General features: G+C 40.2%; 1 protein-coding gene across 1 annotated transcript in view; it reads left to right on the top strand.

The window, feature by feature from the left end:
• The window catches only part of ZSCAN21 (zinc finger and SCAN domain containing 21), a 45,120-nt gene extending 28,008 nt beyond the window's left edge, over positions 1-17,112 (top strand). Inside the window, exon 4 of the mRNA XM_036766040.1 lies at positions 15,376-17,112. Within this exon, the coding sequence (XP_036621935.1) occupies positions 15,376-15,458 (83 nt within the window). The 3' untranslated portion in view covers positions 15,459-17,112. The remainder of the gene's footprint in view (positions 1-15,375) is intronic.
• The last annotated feature ends 8,024 nt before the right edge of the window (positions 17,113-25,136 follow it).

The raw sequence follows: 25,136 nt of genomic DNA, 5'->3' as shown, positions 1-25,136 counted from the left end.
TTTATGCAAGCAAAACATGGATCTCAAATCGTGGATCAGGATACAGAGAGACAACCAAAGGATCATAGGTTTCCCAGAACAACACTACAGGCAAAAAACTAATGCCATAATTAAAGGAAATAATAGAACTGCCTAGAAATTCTAAGCTTAGAAAATGAACTTCTAATTGAAAGAATTCACAGATAACCTCCAGGAAAAAACCCAAGGCTGCAAACTCCAAGACACACAGTGGTTAAATTTAACAGTTCAATTCAAAAACAAGTTCTGCAAATCAGGAGAGAGAGCTTCAAATCCAAAGAAAAGGACATTTGAATAATGCAGGACCATTCAGCACCCACTAGAAAAAGGAGGAAGGAATGTTCTGAAAAGCAGTGGAGGTCAGAATGCAGCCCAGGGTGGCATAGCCTGCAAACTGGAACTTAACCATATAGGACAAAAGATAGATAGATGTTCAATGATAAAGAAGAATTTAAAACATTTTTTAGAAAGAAAACCAGAACTGAAGAAATAATTTGGTTCTCAAATGTCTCAAACGAAAAAATGCTAGAGGAGTGAATAAATGCAGAAGCAACAGGGTGACAACAGAAAAAATGTACACAAGGAGGCAGGAATGAAGGCGGAAATCTGGTACAGTTAACAATGAAGAGGTGAATGGGGGCATTATGAACAGAATTTGGTGACACCCTACTTACAGGTGAATCAGTGTTTCTTTTTGCAACATGGGAGGCAAGAAAGGTAGCAGAGGATAGAAAGGAGTGTGTGATGCACCAGGGTCAAATCAAGGGCTAGCAATGAAGGAAAGTGACCTGTGTGGTCTCCAAAAGAGAAGAGCCTTCCAGGGGATTGAGTGAGTGGAGGAGGGAAAGATTCAAAAGGGAGGGAAAGGAAGGAGGCCTTATTTTGGAAGTGGAAGGGGGTTCCATTGATGAACACTCCTATTGGTGGAGATGGTCAGTGAGGGAGGTGGGCCTTACACTGGATGAGACCTGGGCCAGGATTTGGTGCTTTAAAAGTGTCCTTGTTTTTTTGTGGGTTTTTTTTTTTTGGCAGGGGAGAGACTGGCACATGGAAGAATGAGAGAGCATGGACACAGGGAGGAGATTTCCAGGTAAATGGAGGGAAAAAAAGGTCAACAAGAGAGGGCATAGATCAGTGGTGGGAGAAGGCTCCTACTATGGGCAGTGTGCTTTCTGACACCTGCAATAATTGGCATTATCCTAAGAGTGAGGCACAATGGAAAAGAGGATCCATGGAGTAAGCTCTACAAGGCAGTGGCAGAAAGTGCCTAGAGAGGAAAGCCTAGAATGTATACCTTGGAAGATTTTGTTATGTGAAGAACAAAGAGGAAAGAAAAAGACCAGATAATTGAAGGGGTTATGAAGCAGAAAATGAGTTTCTAGAGAAAACAGGATAGATAATGAAGCAGGTGAGAAAACTCCTTTTTGGAAAGGGGTACAACAAATGAAATCTTAAAAACTAATGAGCAGGACTAGGGGAAAGGGAAATCTTGACTAAGAGGAAGAAAGAGGTGAAAGAAATATAGAACCTGACAAAAGCAGAGAGAAAAATGAACTAACTTTTTAAAAAACTCTAAAGGGAAAGGGACAAAAGGAGAGGATCAAGGGTAGGACAGTGGAAACAAGACCTCCTTTTAAAAAGATTAAAATAAAGTAACTGAAGGAATATAATATTGTATTTACAGCAGAAAGGGGAAAAGTCAAAGCTGGGGGGGGGGAACAATTTTAGATATAGATGGAGGAAAATATAAATCTATAACTTTAAATATGAATGGATTAAACAATCCAATAAAACAAAAATGAATGGCAGACTGGATAAGATTGGACAAAACCATACAATCAGTTGCTTACAAGAAAGACATTTGGAAAACAAAGGCAATCACAAAATAAAACTAGTTATGGGGAAAATTTACTCTGCATCAAGTAAATCCAAAAAAGCAGAAGTTGTTATCATGCTGTCAGGCAAAGCAAAAATCCCAGAAATTCAAAAATAAAAAGAAATAAACAAGGAAACTATATTATGCTGAAAGGAAGCATAGACAACAATAAACTCATATTCTCCAAAAGCCTTAGCATACAAATTAATAAAGGAAACATTATCTGAGCTTCAAGAAGACTTAGCAGCACAGTAGTGACAGGAGACTGACATCCCTCTCTCAGTTTTGGATTAGTCTAACAGAAAGATAAGCAAAAGGGAATATATGGAACTGAACAGATTTCTAGAGAAACTAAAGATAAAAGTCTATGTCACATTCGAGATGGGACAGCAAAAGAGTATACATAGTTCTCAGTACCACATGGAATTTTTACAAAAACTGACCATGTACTAGGGCACAGAAATATTGCAGACAAATGTAAAAGGCAGAAATTACAGACTATAATGCAATAAAAAATGGAAACTGGTTCAGGGACAAACAAAAGATACAGACCCAAATGGAAACTTAATGAAATCTTAAACATTGAGTAGGTCAAAGAATAAATCATAGAAACAATTAATAATTATGTAAAAGAAAATAATGAAATAACATACCAAAATTTCTGAGATGCAGCTAAAGTAGTCCATGGGGGGAAATTATATCATAAATTAATAAAACAGAAAAAAGGATTAATGCGTTGAATATGCATTTTTAAAAATTAGAAAATCAATGAATAAGCAAACCTAAAATAAGCACAATAGAGGAGATATTAACAATTATAGGGGAAATAGATACATTGGAAACAAAAGCATAGAAAAGATAAAACTAAAAGCTGGTTCTTTAAAAAGATTCATAAAGTTGATAAACCTATAACTAATATGATTAGAAAAAAGAGAGCAGAAATTCAAATCTATAAAATAACAAATGAACAAGGTGAAATCAAGGTGAAAAAACAGAATAAAAAGAATAATTAGAACATATTATGCCCAGTTATGTACTAACAATGCAGAACACAGAAGAAATAGAATACCTTCAAAAATATAAAACCCAAATTATCAGATCTTGAATAAACTGATCTCAGAGAAGAAAAGAGAGCTAGGTGTAAAGGAACTACCAAAGAAAAACTCCTGTCTTGATGGATTCATAGGAGAATTCTATCCAACTTTTAAAGAACAGTTAGTACCCATACTTCACAAATTACACTTGAAAGTTGAAGAACACTACCAGAAATCTTTTATGAAGTAAATATAATCCCAATACCTAAACCAGCGAAAAATAAAACTATAGGCCAATTAATGAACAAAGGTTCATTCAACTCAAAAATTTTCAACAAAATCCTATCAAACAGAATACAGTGATATATCTAAGAAATCATTTATTATAATCAAGTAGGATTTATACCAGGGATGCAGGGATAGTTCAGCATTAGGAAAACAATCAACTTAATTAATCATGGTTAGTGTCTTTCATTCTTGAAGAGGACCAAAATGACATCACTATGCTAGAATCAAGTTTCCATGCATCGATCTATGGTTGATGTCGCAACAATTAGGCTAGCAGCTGCTGTGATGGTGAAAGACCAACACAAGCCCAACAACAAGAACGCTGCCAGCATGGGTTCTTTTGATCTGCTTTACTAAGGAAAGCAACGTTAAGGGGTTAACAATCTTACTTTAATCCAACATATACATATAAACTCACTTAGTTCAGGAGGAAAAGCCATCAACCTGAACTTCAGAGAGCAAGTATAAACAAAAACATACACAATATAAACAGACCAAGTCACAATTCATCGTTACCAGGAAAGCATCAACATCTGGGTTGACAAACCAGGAGGCTCTCAGAGGGGCTGCCCAGAGTCTCCCCGTCAACACTCCTCCAGGAGTGAGAGCCTCAAGCAAACAACTCTGTTCTCTCTTTTTATACAGTCTTTAGCCATCATCTGAGTGACCGAACTTAGGCACCTACTATTGGCTCTGGTCTTAGCAATTCCCCGTAGGGCCCTGTGGGCTTCCTGCCTCTCTCAAACTAGCACACTAGTTTGCTAACCAGCCTGGGGTTTTGCACCTAGTAAGACTCAATCAAAGACACTTAATTAATTTAGCATTCTAAAACAGTAAAAAAAAAAAAGTCCCATCTTAATTACCAATTGATCAGACCAATATGAGCTTAGGATGTTCTACCACAGGTTGGGCACAAATAGTGCATGTGAACATTTGGGGTGGATATTCTAAATTTGCGCATCTTGTACTTCTGAGCTGTTTCAATTCTGCTTTGCTTATGGAGCACAGCACCTTCTCTGATGTGGGCACACCATACTGAGTGGTCCTGTGCCAATGTCTCCCATGTCACACAATCTATTCCAAAGTTCTTTTTTTTTTTGGAGGGGAGGAGGCAAGGCAATTGGGGTTAAGTGACTTGCCCAAGGCCACACAGCTAGTACATGCCAAGTGTCTGAGGCTGGATTTGAACTCAGGTCCTCCCAACTCCAGGGCCTGTGCTCTATTCACTGTGCCACCTAGCTGCCACCAAAGTTCTTAAGAGAGACCTTGAGAGTGTCTTTGTATTGCCCAGTGTGAGTTCTCCACAAAATAGTCTTTTTGGCAAGCATACGTTTTGCAGCCCATCAGAGTCATGCTCTCTGTTTGAATGTTTGGCAGTTTAGTTCACAAAAGGACCTCAGTGTCTGGTATCTTATCCTGTTAGGTGATCTACAAAACCTTCCTAAGACAATTCAAATGGAAGCAATTCAGTTTCCTGGCATGGCACTGGTATACCATCCAGGTTTCACAGGCATGCAACAATGAGGTCAGCACAATGGGTCTTTAGACCTTCAGTTTGGTAGTCAGTCTAATACCTCTTCTCTCCCACACTTTCCTTCAGAGCCTCCTTTCAGGCCAAAATTAGCACAAGCAGCAGAGAATTGATCCGTACTTTGTTGCATCTCAGCCTCAGAGGCTGCATTGAGTGCACAACCATCTGCAAACAGAAAATCATGTACCAACACTCCCTCCACTTTGGTCTTGGCTTGTAGTCTTTTCAAGGAAGAATTTACCATCGGTGCAATAGCTGACCTTGATGCTGTGCCTCATTGAAAACATTTGAAAACATCATGCTAAAAAGCATGGGAGCAAGCACACAGCCCTGCTTCACTCCATTGGTGACTGTGTGAGAACCCGGGCAAGTATGCCATCATGAAACTGACATACAATACTGATGAACTTCTCCAAGCAACCAAATTTTGATAGTATCAAAGGCCTTGGTCAGATCTACAAACATTGTATACAGACCTCTATTCGGCTCCTCGCATTTCTCTTGCAGTTGTCAGGCAGCAAACCCATATCGGCTGTTCCTCAGTTCTTTCTGAAGCCACGCTGGCGTCTCAGGTAGATCTTCCAGGTGAAGGATCAGCCTATTAATGAGGACTCTGGAAGAATCTTGCCAGCAATGACTAAGAGACTCCCCTGTGATTGTCACAGGACAATCATTTCCTTTATCTTTATAGACATGGATAATGGATGCATCCTTGAACCCCTGAGGGATAACCTCTGCCATATAACCTGGAAAATTATAATCATCTTTTGTATGAGCAATGGACCTTGTAAATAGAATCAGCATGAGGTGGTTTGCCACATGAAATGAACCTAATGGCATTCAAAACCTCTTCTTCAGTTGGAACTTCAACTAGGGAGGGATTGACTTCAACCTGAGGTAAACAGTCAGTGGCCTCAGCATTGATTGATGATGGTCTGTTGAGAACACTATGGAAGTGGTCAGCCCATCTCTCTAGGATCATGTCCTTATCACTAATCAATGTGGCTCGGTAAGCACTGAGTAGTTGAGATGCACCATAGGTCTTTGGCCCATAAATAGCCTTCAGGGCATCATAAAAGTGCTTTGGATTATTACTATCAGTGTAAAGTTGGATTTCGTCTGCCTTCTTACTGAGCCAAGAATCCCGCATCTCTCTTGAGCTTTGCTTGTACTTTAATTTTGATGGGATTAAATACTGCCTTCTTGATGGATGAACTATTCTGCTGATAAACCCTGTGAAGTTCTCAATTTTCATTTAGCAGCTTCTGAATTTCCCCATCACTTTCATTAAACCAGTCTTGGTGTTTGCAAGTGTTCTGACCCAGGTGAGCAAATGTAGTGCTATACACCATAATCTCTGAAAGCTGCCCACTCCTTTTCTGCTCCACTGTTGTCAACTGTGTATTGGCTCAACTTTTCCTCCAAGTTAGCAACACATTGTTCCCACTCAGAGAAGAGATATAATTCATTGACATTAAGTCTTTTGGTAGTCTGATAGCCTTGGGGATGCCACTTTTGTTGAATGTGAATATTTAGCTTGGAGAGGATAAGTCTATGATCAGACCAGCACTCTAAACCACACATTACCTTTGTCACTCTCACATCCTGTCTCTTCTCCTTACAATCATATAGTCTATTAAATGCCAATATTACTGCAAGGGTGCATCCATGAAGTTTTATTGCATTTAGGTAAATGGAAGACAGTGTTGGTGATGAGGTCATGAGATGAACAAGTCTTCGGTAATAATTGACCATTGCTGTTTCCAACTCTATTCCTCCCTAGGACTCCCTGCCAAGTCTGGTAGTCTGAGCCTATTCTCGCATTGAAGTCACCCAGAATTATAAGTTTGTCCTCTTTTGGCCCATTGATGATAAGGGTCTCCAGGTCTTTATAAATTTTTCTTTGACCTCATCAGGGTTTGTTGTGGTAGGAGCATAGACAATGATGATGGTGGCGTGACATTTTCCTGCAAGTGGCAATTGTATTGTCATGAGCCTGCCATTCACTTCTTTTGGTAGGCATACAACCTTGTTGACTAGATTAGTTTTAATTGCAAAACCTATGCCGGCTTCACAGTGTTTGTCTTCACTGTGTCCACTCCAGAAAAACGTGTATCCAGCTCCAACTTCAGTAAGCTGGCCTTCATTTGCCAGCCTTGTTTCACTCAGTGCTGCTATTTGGATTCAATACAATCTGAGTTCTCTTGCAACAAGAGCTGTTTGTCTTTCAGGTCTACTGGATTTTGTGTTATCTATAAGTGTGTGCACATTCCATGTACCATTAGTAAGTGGAATTGTCTTTGCAAATGTTTTTGTACACTTTTTTGTGTTTCAACTGCAGAGTGGGATTCCCCACCTGCTGTGATAATCAGGCTACGGTTGGGTAAGCAGACAATTTTTAGGGCACCTTTTCTAGCCCCTTCCTCACACTAGGAGGTGAGCAGTGTGATCCTTAAAAGGCTGCTCAGATACCCAGGGAGCTGCCAAATCTCACTGCTGCTTCCAGTGAGAAAACGATGCTATACCCTGTGCCACCTGTATGCAGGATTGTGACTACAGCTCCCACTGTATCCACACCTGATGCTTCATTACTTGCCTGTCACCAAAGGACTTTGAGATAGGTATAATGGCAAAATGGTATGAGCAATGTCTTTTGATTTGTGTGTAAATTGTATTTAAGTGAGACAGAGTTGCACAAAGTCATTAGCCTTACTCTCTCCTCCAGAGACAGAATCAAGACAACTGGTGAGGGCTCAAGATGCAATGGATGACCTTGGTGTCCTCAATGTCTAACCAAGTTCTAAGCGCTCCACAGTGCCTGCTGTAGCTACCTTCGCGGCTGTTGGAACAAATTGTTTTCATCTGCCCATTCCACCAGGCGAAGTCTTCACATGCTTGGGGTAAACACCTCTCTAACTCACCAACAGATCTGAAACCCCTCAGTTACCCTCAACCTGGTTTAGCTGGTCTGCCAAAATAGTTTACCAGGGTGTGGCCACTGCACATGCTACAGCTTCTTGGAGCCACAGGTGAGAGTTAGGTGGAACAAGTGGACACCAAAGGTGGAGAGCAACCCTGAAAAAGGTCAGCCACCATCACACCAGAGGTACTAGTCTTCCCTGAACACATCCTACACCCCTAATTAATCATATTACAAACCAGAACATCCTAAACCACATGATCATCTAAATAGATACAGAAAAAAAGTCTTTAACAAAGTACAATACTTTTTTATGCTAAAAACCTTACAAATTATAACATAGGAAGACCTTTCTTTAACATCATAAAAACATCTATCTAAAACCAAAAGTAAGCATCATATACAATGGAGATACACAAGAACCTTTTCCAATAATTACAGAAGTGAGGCAAGAATGCCCATTCTTCCCACTGTTATTTGATATGATTCTATAAATGATAGTAATAGCAATAAGAAAAGAGAAAAGAATCAAAGGAATAAAGATAGATCAGGAGGAGATAAATCTAACCCTATTTGCTGATGTTATGATGGTTTGCTTAGAAAACCCCAGAAAATCATCAAAGATACTTATTGAGTCAATAGCTTCATCAAAGTTACAGGCTCCAAAATTGGCCTCAAAGTCAACAGCATTCCTATATATAGTAACAAAATGTAAGAAGCAACAATAGAAAGAAAAATCCCATTCCAAATAAATAAAAAAGCATAAGATATCAGGAATCAGCATCCCAAAACACATAAAAGACTTCTATAGATTCAGTTACAAAGCACTTCTTAAAGAAATAACAATCTAAATAGCTGGAGGGATAGTCAGTGTTCATGGCTAGGCTGCGCCAATATAACAAAAATGACATGCTACCAAAATTAATTTGCCCTTTTATGCTATACCAATCAAATTACCAAAGGGGTACTTTATAAAACTTGATAAAGTAGTAACAAAATTCATTTGGAAAAGCAAAAAAATCAAGACCTTCAAGGAAATCAATGAAAAGAAGTAAGGATGAAGAGGGAATAGCACTTCCAGATCTCAAATTGTATTATAAAGTAGCAGTCAAAAACATGTGATATTGGTTAAAAAGAAAGATCAATGGAAAAGACTAAATGGAAATTGAGAAACAACAGAACTCAATAACCCAGTGTTTGACAAAGTGTAAAACAAATTATCTAGGGAAAAACTCCCTATTTGATAAAATCTGCTGGGAAAACTTAAAAGCAGGCTAGCAGAAATTAGACTTGGACCAGCACACTCTACAATATATTCTACATGGACATGTGACTTTAATATTAAAGATCATACTATAAACAAATTATAAGGGAAACAAGTCATATGCTTCTCACAGCTCTGGGTAAGAAATGTATTCTAAACCAAACAAGAGTTAAAGGTAATTACAAAAGATAAAATGCATAACTTGGATAACTGAAAGCTTCTTCACAGACAAAACTAATCCACTGAGGATAAGAAAGGAAGTGGTTAAATGAAGGAAAAAAATCTTTGTATCAAATCTCTGAGAAGGGTTTGGTATTTAAGATATCTCTCTCTTTCTCTCTCTCTGTATATGTATATATATATGTTGTATGCATTCACATACAGATGTACATATGTACTATGTTATGACTAATAGTTATTCTGCAATAGATATGAAGGTCAAAAGGATATGAACAAACAATTCTCAAAGGAACTGCAAAGTATTCACAACCACATGAAAAAAATGCTCCAAATCACTAATAATTGAGAGTCTGGGGAGACATTCTGAGAAAACTGAGTTTGACAGAAGACATCCTGAGAGAAACATTAACTGCTATCCTGAAAGAACTGAGTTAGTCTGTGGTTCATACACCTGCGGGGAAGTCAGCAGTTTCAGGTGAGGGTTAGAGATGACTCTTATTGTGACCTATATTCGTACATCTATATTTATTGAGAGTAGCAGATAACACAAATATATGTGTGTATACATTATATATACAAATATATACATCTACAACATGTGTAATATGTGCACATATACATAGAATGTGTATATACATATATTTGTGTTATTTGTTACTGATTAATAATTAATATTACCAGTAGCATTGATATTTGAGACTATTAAATTGGGGTTTGAGACTGACAGTAAGACTGTCAGTTTTCTTCCTAATAAGCCGGGGCAGGAACTCAGAGCCAGTTCATAGATCAATTCTGTATTTGTGGTAATTTATGAAGAAATTCAGAACACACACCCCACGTCTGCCTGTGGACCCAATTTGAGAGTTGAGGAGCAGACTGAGGGATTGGGATTTGGAGTGTTTGTCCCTGAGAGCACCTGAAATGTGTTTTTCTTCCTGTGAAATATACCCCTACATCTTTGTCCAAGAGATTGTTGTTGCTAGGTATAGGAAAGAACAATACCTGGCTACATGGGTAATAGGATTCCCAATTCCTACATTCAATGTAAAATATGGGTATTGGATAGGGAACGTTATTTCATATCCAGAGAAATTCAATCAGTCAATAAACATTAAATGCCTACTATGTACCAAGCACTGTGCTAAGCGCTAGAGATACAAAAAGGGTGAAAAGACAGTCCCTGTCCTCAAGGAGCTTACAGTCCAATGCAAGCAAATATATACAGAGTGAGTATAGGACAGGATAACTAGGAGATAATTATCAGAAAGAAGGCTCTGGAAGGGTCAGGGAAGACTTCCTGTAGATTTTAGTTGGGACTTAAAGGAGCCCTGGGAGGTCAGTAGTTGGAGCAGAGGAGGAAGAGCATTCCCAGGATGAGGGACAAACTAGAGAAAATGCCCAGAGCCAAGAGATGGAGTGTCCTGTTTATGGAATAGCCAGGAAGCCAGTGTTGCTGGATCAATGACCACATGTCTGAGGGTAAAGTGTTAAGAAAACCAGAAAGGTAGGAGAGGGCTAGGTTTTGAAGGGTTCTGAATGCCAGACAGAGCATTTTGTATTAGATCCTAGAGGCAGTAGAGAGCCACTCGAGTTTTTGAGTGTGTAAGGAGAGGGGAGATAACATGATAGGACCTGGCTTTAGGAAAATCACTTTGGTGTCTGAATGAAGGCTGGATTGGAGAGGGGAGAGACTTGAAGCTGGCAAACCCACCAGTGGGTTATCACAGTGGTTCAGATGTGAGGTGATGAAGGTCTGCACTAGGGTGGTGGCAGTACCAAGAGAGGAAAAAGAGGCATAGTGGATAGATGTTGGAATGGTGAAATTGACAGGCCTCTGTCCTTTATCTTCCAAACTGGCCCATTTTTCCCTTCTCCCACAAGCTCCACTTAGCTTCAAAAAACTGCTGCACTTTTCCTGCATGAAGCCAAATATCCCACACCCATTCATGGGCTAAGTGGGAGAAGTAGCCCACCTTAAACCAGTGCACTGCATGGCTACATCCAGAGAAGCGCATGGTCAAACAGGATCACTTCCTTCCCCCTCTGTCCTTACCCCTCTCCCCCACCGCCCTGAAAGTATAAGTTCAGGGTCTGACAAGTCAAAGACACAGGAGTAAGAAAATGTCCCTGGTAATGGGTTCCTCCATTTCATCCTGCCTCTCCTCTTAATACTATTTGCCTGATATGATCTGCAAGGAGCTTAGGAGTGTGTGGTATCAAGAGCCCTAAACTGAAGGAAGAAGCCCCTAAAAGGTGGGATTCAACCACGTGCACTACCAATGATACAAATCCTGTACTTTAATAGGAAATCATTTATAACCTGTGGGCACATGGATGCCTCACGGTGACCCAGGACCAATATACTTTTTTTGATCTTTCATACTCCATCCCCAACCAAGGTGTAATGAGTGGGATCCAAGGCCAGGCCCAGGATGCCTCTGGTGAGATAACATTTCCCACCAACAGGGCCAGGGAAGGCAGGGTCTGACTGGCAGGTCCCCTCTTAGTGGCCCCAAAGGTGCAGGTAGTGTCTTGGAAAACACTGGATTGAGATTTAGAAGACATGGGTTCTGCTCCAGTCTCTGTGGCAAGACTAAACTGGGGGACCCTCAAGAAAGGAAACCTCTTTGTAAAGAATGAGTGGTTTGGGATGGAGACTCTCAAAAGCCCCTTGACTCATGGAGGTAACCTTACCGAAGGAACAGATGCAAGGCCACAGGTGTCCCACGTGTCCATTTTTCCAGTCTTAAATCTTGTGACTTAAAGAACAGTTTTTGCCCTGTCTAGCTTCACTGAATTTCTGATCCATTTTAATACATCCCTTATTATTTTATGATATAAACAGATGAGATGTCATACAGGATCATAGATATATAGCTGGAAGGGAACACAGAGGTCATCTGTAGTCCAACCCCCTCATTTTATAGCCGTGTAAAGTGTTACATGTCTAAGATCATAGAATTATTCAGTTACACACTGAGAATTTGAACTGAGGTCCTTTTATTCCAAAGCCAGCAACTCTTTTATTTTCCTACTACACCAAGCTGTTTCCTCTAACATATCCTGCCTAATTGATAAACTACAGCCTTTTTGTCTAATTCTAGGTATTAAGAGTATTCAAATTAACAAAAGGTGGCAAGAGTATCTAAAGATCACAGTTGTTTTCAAAATGTTAAGCAATTTGTTTATCATTCTGAAAAGAATTGACAAATGTTCACTTTATTTATTTATATGTAAAATTGATTTCATCTCTACAGTGTTAGAGCATATTAATTTCTATCTCCAGCATATATAGTAGGCATTTAGCAAATGTTTACAGAATAAATAACATCTGAATCACACAAGACCTTAGATGTAGAGATGTAAAAGACCTCAGAGGTTTTCTATTCCAACCCCTCCCCCCCCCATTTTTAAACAATTTAATTTCTTTTCAGTTAACAAAAATCCATTTTCTCTCCCTCCAAACTCCCTCTCCCCCCTATTAAAAAAGAACAACTTGTAACAAATATGCATAGACAAGCAAAAAAAAAAATTCCTGCATTGGTTACATCCAAAAAATATCTTATTTTGCAACCTGAGTCCATCCACCCATCACCTCTTCATCAGGAGGTGGGTAGCGTGTTTCATCATCAGTCCTCTGGGGAACTTGGTCACTGCATTGATCAGAGTTCTTAAAGTCTTTCAATGTTGTCTTCCTCTACAACGTTGTGAGTGTATACACATGTATACACACATGTACATATGTACAGAGAGAGTTAGTTCCGGTTCTTCTCACTTCACTCTATCAGTTCATACAAGTCTTCCCAGGCTTTTCTGAAACTGTCCCTTTCATCATTTATTAAGTACCTACTGTGTGTCAGGCACAACACTAAGCACTTTTACAAATATTATCTCATTTAGTCTTAACAATGACCCTGAGAGTTAGGTGCTATTATTCTCAGTTTACAGTTGAGAAAACCAAGGCAAACAGAGCATGAAGTGATTTGCCCAACGTTACACAGCTAGTTAAGTTTCTGAGGCTGGATTTTAACTCAGATTGCTGACTCTAGGCTCAGCACTCTATCTACTATGCTACCTAGCTGCCTCTAATAATATACCACAATTTCTCCAGCCATTCCCCAATTGAGGGGTACCCTTTTAGCTTTGAGTTCACCACCACAAAAAAAAAGGCTGCTATGGATATTTTTATAAATATGGGGTCTTTTTTTTTCTTTGATCTCTTTGAGGTATAGGCCAAGTAATGATTTTGCCAGGTCAAAAGCAATGCATTGTTTAGTAAATTTTGAAGCATAGTTCCAAATTGCTTTCCAGAATGGCTGGACCAATTCACAACTCCACTATAAGTGTCCCTACTTGCCTTTAACCCCTCCAACATTCATTTTCCCTTTTTGCCAATCTGAGGGGTATGAGTTGCTTTAAATGGTATTTCTTTAATTATTAGTGATTTAGAACATTTTTTCATATGGCTCATATTCCTTCTTCTGGAAACCTCCCTTGTTCAGAATTTGAACCACTTCTTTGTATATTTTGGAAATGAGACCTGTCAGAGAAAGATTTGTCACCAGTTATCTTTTTCTCTTCCAATTATAGCTGTGTTGGTTTTGATTGTGCAAAAACTTAATTTTACATAAATCAAAATTGTCCATTTTATCTTTTGTGATCTTCCCTATCCTTTGTTTGTTAAATTAATTGATCTAAAAAATGGTTCCTGGAACCTTGTGCCTCTGATTTACAGTGTTACTATGTCTTAAGTGGTACATTCATTTGGACTTTTTCTTGGTATACATTGTGAGATGTTAGTCTCTATCTAGTTTCTGCCAAACTGCTTTCCATTTTTCCCAGCTGTTTTTGCCAAATAGTTCTTCCAATAGCTCAGGTCTTTGGGTTACTAGTTACTAGGCTACTACTATATGTTGTATACCCAATATGATCCACTCATTAATCTATTTCTTAACCAGCACTAAATCATCTTGATGATTACTTGTGTATCGTATAGAAACTATCTCCTACTGCCAGACCCACCCCCCTTCCAAATTTTTTCTCTTGAAATTCTTGATTTTTCTCTTTCCTAATGAATTGTTATTTTTTCTAGCTCAATAAGGTAATCACTTAAGTAGTTTGATTAGTGTGACACTGAATAAGTAAATTAATTCAGGTAGTAGTTAGTGTTTCTCTAATCATTTAGGTCTTGTTTTAGGTCTTTCCATAAAGTGTTTTGTAGTTGTAGCAATATAGTTCCTGTGTATGTGTTGGTAATGGGACTCCCAAGGATTTTAAATATCCTATAGGAATTTTACATGGAATTTCTCTGTCTCCTCCTGCTGAATTTTGTTGTTAATATGCAGAAATTCTCATAATTTGTGTGGATTTATTTTTTATGTACAGCAATCTTGCTGAAATTATTTCATTTTAGTTGGTTCTCTGTGGTCTTAAAAATAAGTAAACAGTGGTGTAATCTGCAAAAAACCAAAAACAAAGCAACCCATCACCTGCCTCCTCTTTGTGCTTCTTCCCTGACTTTCTTTTTCCTGCTTTACTGCTATAGTTCCATTTCTAGCACTGTATCAAATAACGGTAATGATGGACACCCATGCTCTACCTCTGACATTACAGATGAGGAGACCGAGCCCCATATAGGATAAGTCATTTGCTCCAAATCACAGAGCAAGGTCCTGTGACTGTAATTTAATGGTACTTTCTATTTCATAAGTCTTTTCTCTGTTATAGGCTGCTACCTTCCAACATAATCCGTAATGGAATTTTTCCTTCCTTCCTATCTGCTTTAAAGACTGAACTGAACATGCTAGTCTCCGAGGGTCACAGTTAAGTCATTGATGCTTTCAACGATCTGTGCGCGGGGTCTGGAGTCAAGGAGACCTATGGTAAAAAGTACCATATGACCACAAGACTGTAAAGCCATACAAAGAGCGGTCAGTCCTGAAAGGGGGCTGCTCCTGGCCTCCGATGCTCACTAGCTGTGTGATTCCGGCAAGTCACTTACTTTCTGTTTGCCTCAGCTTCCTCATCTGTAAATTGGTATAATAACAGTACCTGAGGATCAAGTGAGATTATATTTGTAAAGTGTTGAGAACCGTGCTTGGCACATAGCAGGCACCGTACACATGCTAGCTATTCTTATTAAATCATTTTGTGTGTCATCTTCCTTACAGGTCAGTGGCTGCTCATTGAATTAACCTGAAAGTTAGTCTTCCTAAACATGTGCATGGGACTTTTAATGGTTTGTACTATTCTTCTCATTAACAGGGAGTATATTTAAAGAGTGCCCTTTAAGAGAAGCTCAAGAGGACCCTCGTAACCTAAAAAACCAAAACCCCACCCAGGTTTGACTCCTGAAGCACACAGCTCAGCCTGAATGATGACTACGGAGTCCAGGGGGACTTGTTCTGGGTTTCTGGGTGCCGAGGGATCAAGAACAGCTTGTGATGGTAAAAGCGGTTTCAAATGATCCATGGGACAACCAGAGTAACCCTTCTGGCCATATTTGCCCCCAGTAAATTCATTAGCATAATGATGAAAGGAACAAAAAAATCCTGGCCAGATCCTTAATGACTGACTCTGGAAACCCCAACAAGAAAGCAGTCTTAAAAGTACCACGTAGCCATAGCAAGACTGTGAAGCCACAAGTGCAATCCCATATACCATCTTCCACCAGGCACCAAAGAACTGTCAGCTTCCCGTCTGGTTGGCCAAAATCTTTAAAGAGGGCTACTCTGCAGCTCCTCTTAATGAGAGATGCCAGTGCTTCCTGACCATAAAATGGATGACTCAGTAGTGCCAGGACAGAAAAAAAAGTGGGCGGCGATTTCAGAAAACCTGCTCCTAAGTTACTAGAGGCCTTCCACAATCTACGTCTTATGGTTGAAACGTCATGCCACGCACAAGATGGCTGTCTCACCTCTGGAGGAGTGGGTAGAAGGGCAGATCCACCAGCAGGGTTGTCCTGAAATCAGCAATCAATAAGCTTTGGCAACAACAGCTAACACAGGGAGGTAAGCCCATTCTGGCCGGAAGCCATTGTGAAACAGACTACACAGTTCATCCGTACGCTGCCCATTCATTTTCTCCAGCTTCTCTCCAATTTAGTGCAATTCCAACACCAGGTAGTCCACTGGAAGGAGCGAGGGGAGGGATTTTGCAGTCTTTCATACCCCAATCACCCTTCTCCCACTCTGCCTAGAATCTCTGAGATCCTATGATCTCCAGTCTCATCCACACTCACTAGCCAGGGCTCTTACCCTTCGGGTGAATCACCTCTAGACTACCCCTCCCTTCCTTGTCTAGTTACCCAGCCCCACCCCCATTTCTTTTGATTGCTGCCCTGGAACTCATCCTGTTTGAAGGGCTTTTAGATTCCTTTATCAGGAAACAAGAGTTTTCAAAGCCCCTGTGTTGGCAACCAAAAATGGGCTCCTTAGCACTTAGTCAACAAGCGCCCTTGACTAGTTTGGCTTTTTCCCCTGAACTGAATGCTCTTTGTATGTTGGACTGGAGTAAGCTTGTTGGCCCCTTCACCTTGCTTCCCTTGCTTAAGCTGATGGAAAGAACCTGTGCTTTCCCTGTCAACCCCTTCACCTTGCTTAAGCAGATTGAAAGAACCTGTGCTTTCCCCAGCGTACCTTACACCCCCGCAGAAGCCGGATGGTTAAAAACAGCTTCCGTTGGAGCCAGAGGCTGCCACAGCCACAGCCACAGCCACAGCCACAGCCACAGCCGAAGCAGGAGCTGCCGGTAGCAGAGCTGACCTACGGGGAGGAAGCTGAACAAGGACTTGAGGCCAGTGGGTAATGTTTTTACCATAGAGGGGAAGCATGTATATGATTTTGCTGTACACCATCATGCTTCTCTGTGGCCTCCTGGTTACTCTTTCGAGGCGTACTTATTGGGCCTGGAAGCTTTTGATCAATATGTCAAAATGGGGATGCTGGTTCATGGGTTGGTTACTGTGGAGCCTAAATATATGCTTTGATTCTTCTGCCTCCTACTTTGAGAGTTTCTTATATCCAGCGGTTCCGAACCTTTCAGACATATATATGATCCTCTTTGAGATTATAAACTCTGCCCTCCTAATACAGCCCCTATCAGGAAAGCTATATGATCCCAAAATGATCCTCCTTTCCTACCAGCTGACATCTAGTTCTTCCTTTCTCCCTCACATGGAGGGGAAAAAAAGGGAGGGGTACCCACCTCCTCCTCTTCATGCAAGCTACCAGGCTATGCCATCAAAAAAGGCAGTCAGAATTAACCAGTGCCATCATAGGCATGTGGCTCACCTGGTGGAGAGGAACAAAGTACTGGGGATAGTTGGAACAAAAAGACACAGATAAGAGTCTAGCATAAGGTAGCCTTAGCAGCCTTGGTTCAGGGTCACAAGACCACTGGAATCTAAAGTTTTAAAGAAAGAACCTCCTGTGCCATAGACACATAGCTGAATATGCCCACAGTAATTAGATCTAAGCCTACAGCCCTGATAAGGGATAAGGTAGTAGCAATAGCTGGAGCCCCATGAACTTTAGTTCAGTAACTTGGCTTACTATAGGTGGTGCAACCGTGGTTGGCCCTGTATCAACCGGCCTTACCTTCAGTTGGTCTAAAGACGTTGCAGATGGTGACATAACAGATCCACCCCTGCCGTGATTGGGCTTACAGCTGCTCCCAGGCTTATTACTCCCGCTGCACCCAGCGAAACAGGCCACAGTGGATAACACTCTGGCTGGTTTGCTTGTACTTTGCCTGTGCCCCAAGGAAGGTGAAGCGGGCCCAGGGGTGCATATATGTGGGGGCACCAATAATACTTCTTCCATGATGTCTACAGCTTAACTCTTCCCTGCCCTGTTAACTCTCTCTGCTTTGGAAGAAGCCATCTGCCTCTATCCTGATGGCTGGGCTAGAAGCTATGTGGTTTCAGGGCAGAAAGGTTTCACCAAAGGGCCTTTTAAGGTTTCTTTCAGGCCTTTGTAGTAAATTTACCTAATCACAAATTGTCTCTCTTCCTCTCCGCCACCTCAAGACCTGAATGATGATGTAGCATGTGTGTCTAGCTTCCCTGCTGAGCACAGGCTTTCGAAAATTGGCACAATCACATTGGCCACTTTCTCCAAGTTTGACAGCACCAGAGTCTAGGGATACACAAAAATTGTGTGTTCTCCCTATACACACTATGGCCCTTCCTTCTTTTATATTTCTGAGGATGGATGCTGGCACAGGTCTGCTGCTGGGTGGGGAGCGCACGGAATGCTGGACTCAGAGTCAGGAACACCTGAGTTTGAATCCTATCTCGGACACTTCCTAGTCGTGTGACACTGGGCAAATTCTAACCTCTCTGTGTCTGTGCTTCCTCATGCGTAAAACAAGGATAATAACAGCACTTGTTTCCTAAGGTCGTCAGGGTGATCAAATGAGTTAATAGTTGTAAAATCTTTCGCATACCTGACAGCACTATTAGAAATGCTAGCTGTCATATAAATACCAGCTGCGTGCCATTTTAGGATTCGAGGAACTGTACATTTCCTCAGTGAAGGTCTGTTTCGGGGAACTGTTATGGAGAGGGGACTTAGGGAAAGTGAGGCACATTAGAGCAGAGGCTGCGGGTAAGACTGTCAAGTCTTCAAAAGCAGGGATTCCGTTTTACAGACCAGTCTGATGAGCCAATAAAAATATAACCTCTGGGGGAAAAAAGTGTCATATAGGATGGCTCTGGGAGAGGGAGAGTTATGGTGATGTTTAAAAAACAAATTACATTAGGTTTTTTTTTTTTTAAGAGAAAGCATTGAATGAGGGAAGTCTATCAAATTTTTCTGATAAGGGTTTGACATCCAAAACACAATATGTATTATGTTATTATATAACATGTATTATTGTGACTTTATATATGCGTGTACATATGTAGATGTATGTAGCTATATCCAAAAGTCATTCCCCAATAGCTACATGGCCAAAAGACAAAAGCAGTTCTCAAAAGAATTTCAAACTATTAATCATATGAAAAAAGCTCCAAATCCAAAGAGAAACAAATCAAAACCCTCAGGTTTTTACCTCATTGCCCCGTCCAACTGGCAAAGAGGACTGAAAATGGGACTGGTAAATGTTGGAGGAGTTATGCAATGTTGTTAGAGCTCTCAATCAGTATAACCATTTTGAAAAGCAATTTGGAATTATGCAAACAAAGTGACTAAAGGGTGCAGGCTCGTATCCTGAAAGAGCCAATGATAAGAAAATTCCCTTCTATACCAAAATACAGCAGCACTTTTTTTGATAGCAAAGAAGTGGAAACCAAATAGATATCCATCAGTTGAAGAATGTCCAAATAAATAGTGGTTTATAAACCTAATGTGCTGTAATAAATGATAAAATATCAAACATGGAAAGATCTAAAGAAACTAATGCAGGTAAAATAAGCAGAGCCAATAAAACTACATACACTATGACAATGTAAAGGGAAAGACTAACCACAAAAAGTTAAGCCAATATCACAATAAAAAAACAAGCATGTCACAAAAGAAAATACAGAAGCAAACACCCTCACCCCATTCTTTCGCAAACATGAGACGGCCACAATAACGATGCTGTTGTACATCTTTTCAGATCCTTTTGATGCACTGATAGTTTTGCCAGTGTTTTTCCTTTTAAAATATTTATCATATGGCAAGGAAATGTTTTGCACATGTATAGCCTGTATCTGCTTACCATCTCATGAAGGGAAGGAGTGATAGAATTAGAAACGCAAAACATTTTTTAAGTTTAAAAACTTTTAATATATAATGGAGGAAAATAACATATTTTTAAATAATTTTTTGTAATATGGGATGGCTCTGGTGGGAGAGGGTAAGTTGAAGGGATACTGGAGGAAATTTTAATATTAAAACATAAATTTTAAAAATAAAAAGTAAAATGTATTAAAACCATCTTTAAGACTTAATTGGCTCAGGAGACTAAAGGCTTGAGATTTCTCATGCTCTTAGTACAAAAGCCAGAGCACCAGTAGTTGCTTGACTCCTTCCTCAGATTTCTGACCAGCAGACAGATCATCAAGGACAGTACTGACACAAGAAAACCACTCAGCCAAATCGACGCTGTACGCTCACTAGTTACCTATCATGGCTAAGTAAGCCTTCTGTTAACTGCCTGATGTCCCACAAACGTCTTTTCTTTCAATCTCAAACTGCAGGTCCGGTGGTCAGTCTGGGTCAGACTCAAATTGTAGTCCTTGAGGAATTAATGTAAGCTCTTGTCAGCAGGGAATTTTTCATTTTTCTCTCTCTCTCCAGTGCCTAGTACAGTGTGCTTAGGAGCTTAATAAATAATTGAACTGAACTGAACTGACTGTATGCCAGCATGGAAGGAGCTCTCCAGAGGAGTCTTCGTTCTAGTCAGACTTGGATAAAAGGCAGACATAACATTAACCAAAATAGAGACGACACAAAGCTGAAGGGTCAATACGTGATTTAACAAGATCCAAGGTCCAAAAATTTCGTGATGGGCTTGAACACTGGGTTGAATCTAACAGGGTGAAATGTAATATGTAAATACTTGGGCTCAAAAACCAACTTCATCGGCAAGTTAAGAGAAGCTCGGAGTAGATCATATTAAAAAAGAAAACTTTCAAGTTTTAGTGGATGGCAAACTCAATATAATTAGGTGTGATATAGAAGCTGAAATGGCCAGGACCGAACAGGTAATAGGCCTGTGGTACTCAGCCCTGGTCGAACCTCATGGTTCAGTCCTGGGTACAATATTTCAGGAAAGATTTGAAGAGTGTCCAGAGGAAAGGCAGTTAAGAAGTTGAAAGACTTCATACTCATTAAGGGGAACTTTGGATTTTTAGCCTGTGGAAAACTCTGGTCTGACCAGTGGGAAGAGGGAGTGGGGTAGATGAGCTAGTCATCTTTAAGCATCTAAAGGATTTTTAAATAGAAAGGAATCAGGCTTGGCTTGCTTGACCCCAGAGAGCAGAACTATAATCAATCATTGTAAGCTAAAGACAGAAATTTAGGCTTCATGTCAGAAAATGAATAGACTGAGTAAGACAAGTTTCTTCTGAGGTAGTCTCAACCAAAGGGGAGTACTATGAAGTTAGGAGAAAGCAAAGATCCAATGGAGGATTTTCAAAAATATTGATCGTACAAAGTACTGTGTTTTTACATAACTGCATTATCTGCGGAATCCCAATATCAAATATACATTGTTAGCTTGAAGGCTTACTTGACTTTTAACATCTCTAGAAACCTAAACACACAAGCTGTATAGTCAGAGGTTCCCATAGGAAATCCTGGGTAGGGGCATAAGGAGTGATTTATAAGAAGCCAGGATTGAACCACCGTCTGTTTTAAGGCCAGAGGTTGAAGTTATGTATGTTGTATCTGAAAGGGCTCATCGAGAACACTTGTAGAATGAAAGTACCTAGGTGGAGAATGTTTGACTCCCTTATTAAGCCCATATACATTCCCTTTGGGATTTAAAAAAAATTTTTTTAAACGTTAGTTAGCTATGTTTGTAGTTGCTTTTAAATTTTTACCATTTATTTTTGGAATTTGGTGGAAAGTACACACTGCTGTGGTCTCCTTATGAAGAATGTAAGGTGGGTATTTAGAAGAGGGCAACTGCTGCACCAAGTGAACTGCTTGTCAAATGTAGAGCCTTCCTAGATCCTCAAGAGAAATATCCAGAACTGGATGTGCTGAGGTGAAGTAACTGAGGCAGGATTTGAGCCCATGTTTTCCTGACCTAGCTCTTAAGTCCAGCACCCAATCCACACCACCAGTGCCAAAATCAAAAAAGCAAGGGCCATTAAACCCACACACATGCAGATTGCGTGCTGATTTAAAACCCACATACTATCTATATTTTGTGGTATTTGTTAGAAGTACCCAGTTAGTTTTTAAGCTGGTTCAGATGATTACCAGGAGTGTTAGGCAAGCAATGCCCTGTCTGACACCCCTGCACTACACCAACACAGTTCATTCTGCCAGTCTAAGCCCCTGGTGTGATCTAGATGGCCCAGAAATTTTAAACTAGGAGGAAAGAGTAAAGGGCATGAGGAAATGATCTACAGAAAAATTAATCAATTTGAGACTTATGTCTCCTTGAGTCATGTCACGGACAACACCTAATTTGGGATTTTGATATCTTGGTGGAAGTGAAGAATATCCTTGGCCCAAGTAGCTACTGACCCATCCACCTTAATGACATGGTATTGGGGAAGATTTATTTGGTCAGGCTGTTAACAGATTTGAGTCACAATTTCAGCAACTAGCAGCTGGAGGAGCAACCTAGACCCCTTTTCTCCACTACTTCTGAGTTATTCTGACTACAAAAGTCTTCTTAGGTTACAGAAAATTGAGGGGTTGCCTCTTTAACAAGCCCAAGGCCTATCTTTTGGCTGAGGACCCTGTAGAATAGCAGTGTTCTCCAGCACTGGTCATGTGGAGATGTGATGGATCAACGGTCTATGCAGATGCCAAACCCCCACTTCCTCAGCAGCTCAGCTAAAGACCCAGAAATGTTCTCCCCACCAAAGGCCCACCATCAAGTTGTTCAATATCAGCAACAGATAATAGTTTCTTCAATGGAAATGACAAGCATAAAGGAGATTGTTGAAGCAATGGATCTGGATAAAATATCTGAGGGAGATGAGAGAAAAGCAGAAGGGAAAAAACCAGCAATTATTGGGAATGCCCAGTTGGTTGAACAGGATGAGGAAAAGGAAATATCAGACAGAGAAGAAATAAAACCAGCGTAGGGTCATGTAGTCAAGTTTCAAGGAGGCGGTCAACTATTAAACTGGAGCCACTTAAGTCATGAGACATTTCAATTTAGATTATTTGTCCACATACTCTGAGAGAGCTGCTCATTATCCAAGAATCACTAAACGGCCAGGCTGAGATTAGAGTGCAGGAGGACAGGGAAGGGGAAGCAGAGGAAAGAGCAATCAGAGATGGTGGGTTTACACATTTACCTCTTTAAAATATGAGGGTTTGGACTAGATTTCTTCTAGGATCCCTTGTAGTTCTCTGTCGAAGACACTCAAAGGTCACAGAAAACAAAGGCTCATTTTATCACTAGGTGGCCCTGTCCAAACTTCCAACGCAATGACTTGGTCCCCAAGTCTTCTACTAGCTTATAGTTGACTCCAAGGCTCTGCTCATGCTGTTACCCCACCTGGAAGATCTCCTGTCTACATAAATCCTACCCTACCTTCAAGACTCACCTCAAATCCCAGTTGCAACATGAAACCTTTCCCAAATAATTCAACCAGCATTAATTGCTCCATTTTCTGACCTCTAGCATTTTTATTCTATACCATTCAATTTACTATTTTAATTACACACAATTCTTTCCCCCCCTTGTAAACAAGGATTTCTTCTACATATCTGTATCCCCTATGGAGCCTAGCAAAGTGCTGTACATACATTACACATCTGAATGACCTGAAGTGTCCAAATGTCCAATTAGAGTTACTTGTCGAGACAAAGTATATTAGTTATGAAGTCAGCATTCAGGATAACACCCAGACCAAAAGCCCTTCAAAAAAATCTATCTGAATTACCAACCTGTCTTCTTAGGCTTTGGACCCCACCACTGTATGAAATACCACCAACAACCAAAACTTCTGAACTGGGCAGCCAAGCCAAAATCCCAAAGACGCCTGTTGTTACCTAGAAGTTCCTTTTAAACTTCTTGGCCTCAACCAACCCAACCCCAACCCTTTTTAACCTGAAGGCTTGTAGTCACCATCCTACCATTGTTCCATTAAGAGTAATGGTGAGCAAGGGCCGAGTCAAAAATAAGGGGATAGTCAAATATGTACCAAAACATGTGCAAATTCATGTTATTATTATCAAACATGTCAGAGGATTACTGTGACAAACAGGTGCACAATGTAGTATGGTTCAGAAGAAAGAACAACTGCATCTGGAGTCAGAGTAGGACCTAAATTCACGCTTTAAATAATGGGCTTGGACTGGATAACTTCTAAGGTTCCCTTCCAGTTCTAGATAATACAATAAAAAAAAACATGCAAAATTTGAGATCTAGAAATTTAACTGGGTTTCATAGCTAATGCTTGAATTCTTGTCAGTCCAACTCTAAACTCCCTCATTCCCCAGAGCAACTTTTGCCAATTCTCCCTTCACTCTTGTTGCCATCACACTCCCAACTCACTCTATCAAGTGATTTTTCCCCCTACTCCACCAATGACTGAGGCCATCTGATACAAATGGTCAGGATCCCTCCTCTCCAGTCTTCAATATGGTGACCAGCATGGTGACCTGCTTTTTTTCCATTTCTTCCATAAATTATTTATTAAAATCCACATTATTCTCAACCTGATAAGCTGGAAATGCTTTGCAAACCTTTAATGGAAATGTATTATCATCACACTCTTCTGCCTCTTCCAAGAATCTAACAGTCATCCCCAATCTTCATTTGGCTCCTCCTTCGCTAATGACTCCTTCCCACCTGCCTATCATTTTTATCTCGAGCTGCCTATTATTATCACCATAATGTTCTTTAATCCTAAAACTTTAAAAAAGCCTTCCTAGATCTACTTTCATTCACTTAACATTCCATTTTACTCAAAATACACCCTCTTGCTCACTCTCCCAATAAGTTTTCCAAAAGCAACACTCTCCTGAGACAGATCCCAATGGTGACCGAATCACAAAACCAATGGCCTTTGTCAGTCCTTATCTGACTGTCTCTCAAAAGCAGAGTTTGTTTGTCGTGCTTTGTCATGGACCCCTTTGGCAGTCTGAAGGTGGAGCCTATGGACCCCTCAAGAATGTTTTTAAATGCGTAAAGTAAAATAAACAGAATTACAAAGCAAACTAATTATAAAATTATTAAAATACTTTCTTTTAAAAGTCACAGATCCTACTCGGTTTTCTTTAGTCGCCTATCTCCTACATCCTCTCTGACCCTTTATGTGGGTGTTCGAAGTGCCTGTCCATGGCCCCCTTTTTCTTCCCTCTGTGCTTTCCTAGTAATCTTATTCTGGTCTATTTAAATTA

Source organism: Trichosurus vulpecula, chromosome 7, assembly GCF_011100635.1.
Source record: "Trichosurus vulpecula isolate mTriVul1 chromosome 7, mTriVul1.pri, whole genome shotgun sequence".
Taxonomy (NCBI): Eukaryota; Metazoa; Chordata; class Mammalia; order Diprotodontia; family Phalangeridae; genus Trichosurus; species Trichosurus vulpecula.
Note: the sequence above shows the minus strand (reverse complement) of the source record. Positions and strands in the feature narration are given on the sequence as shown.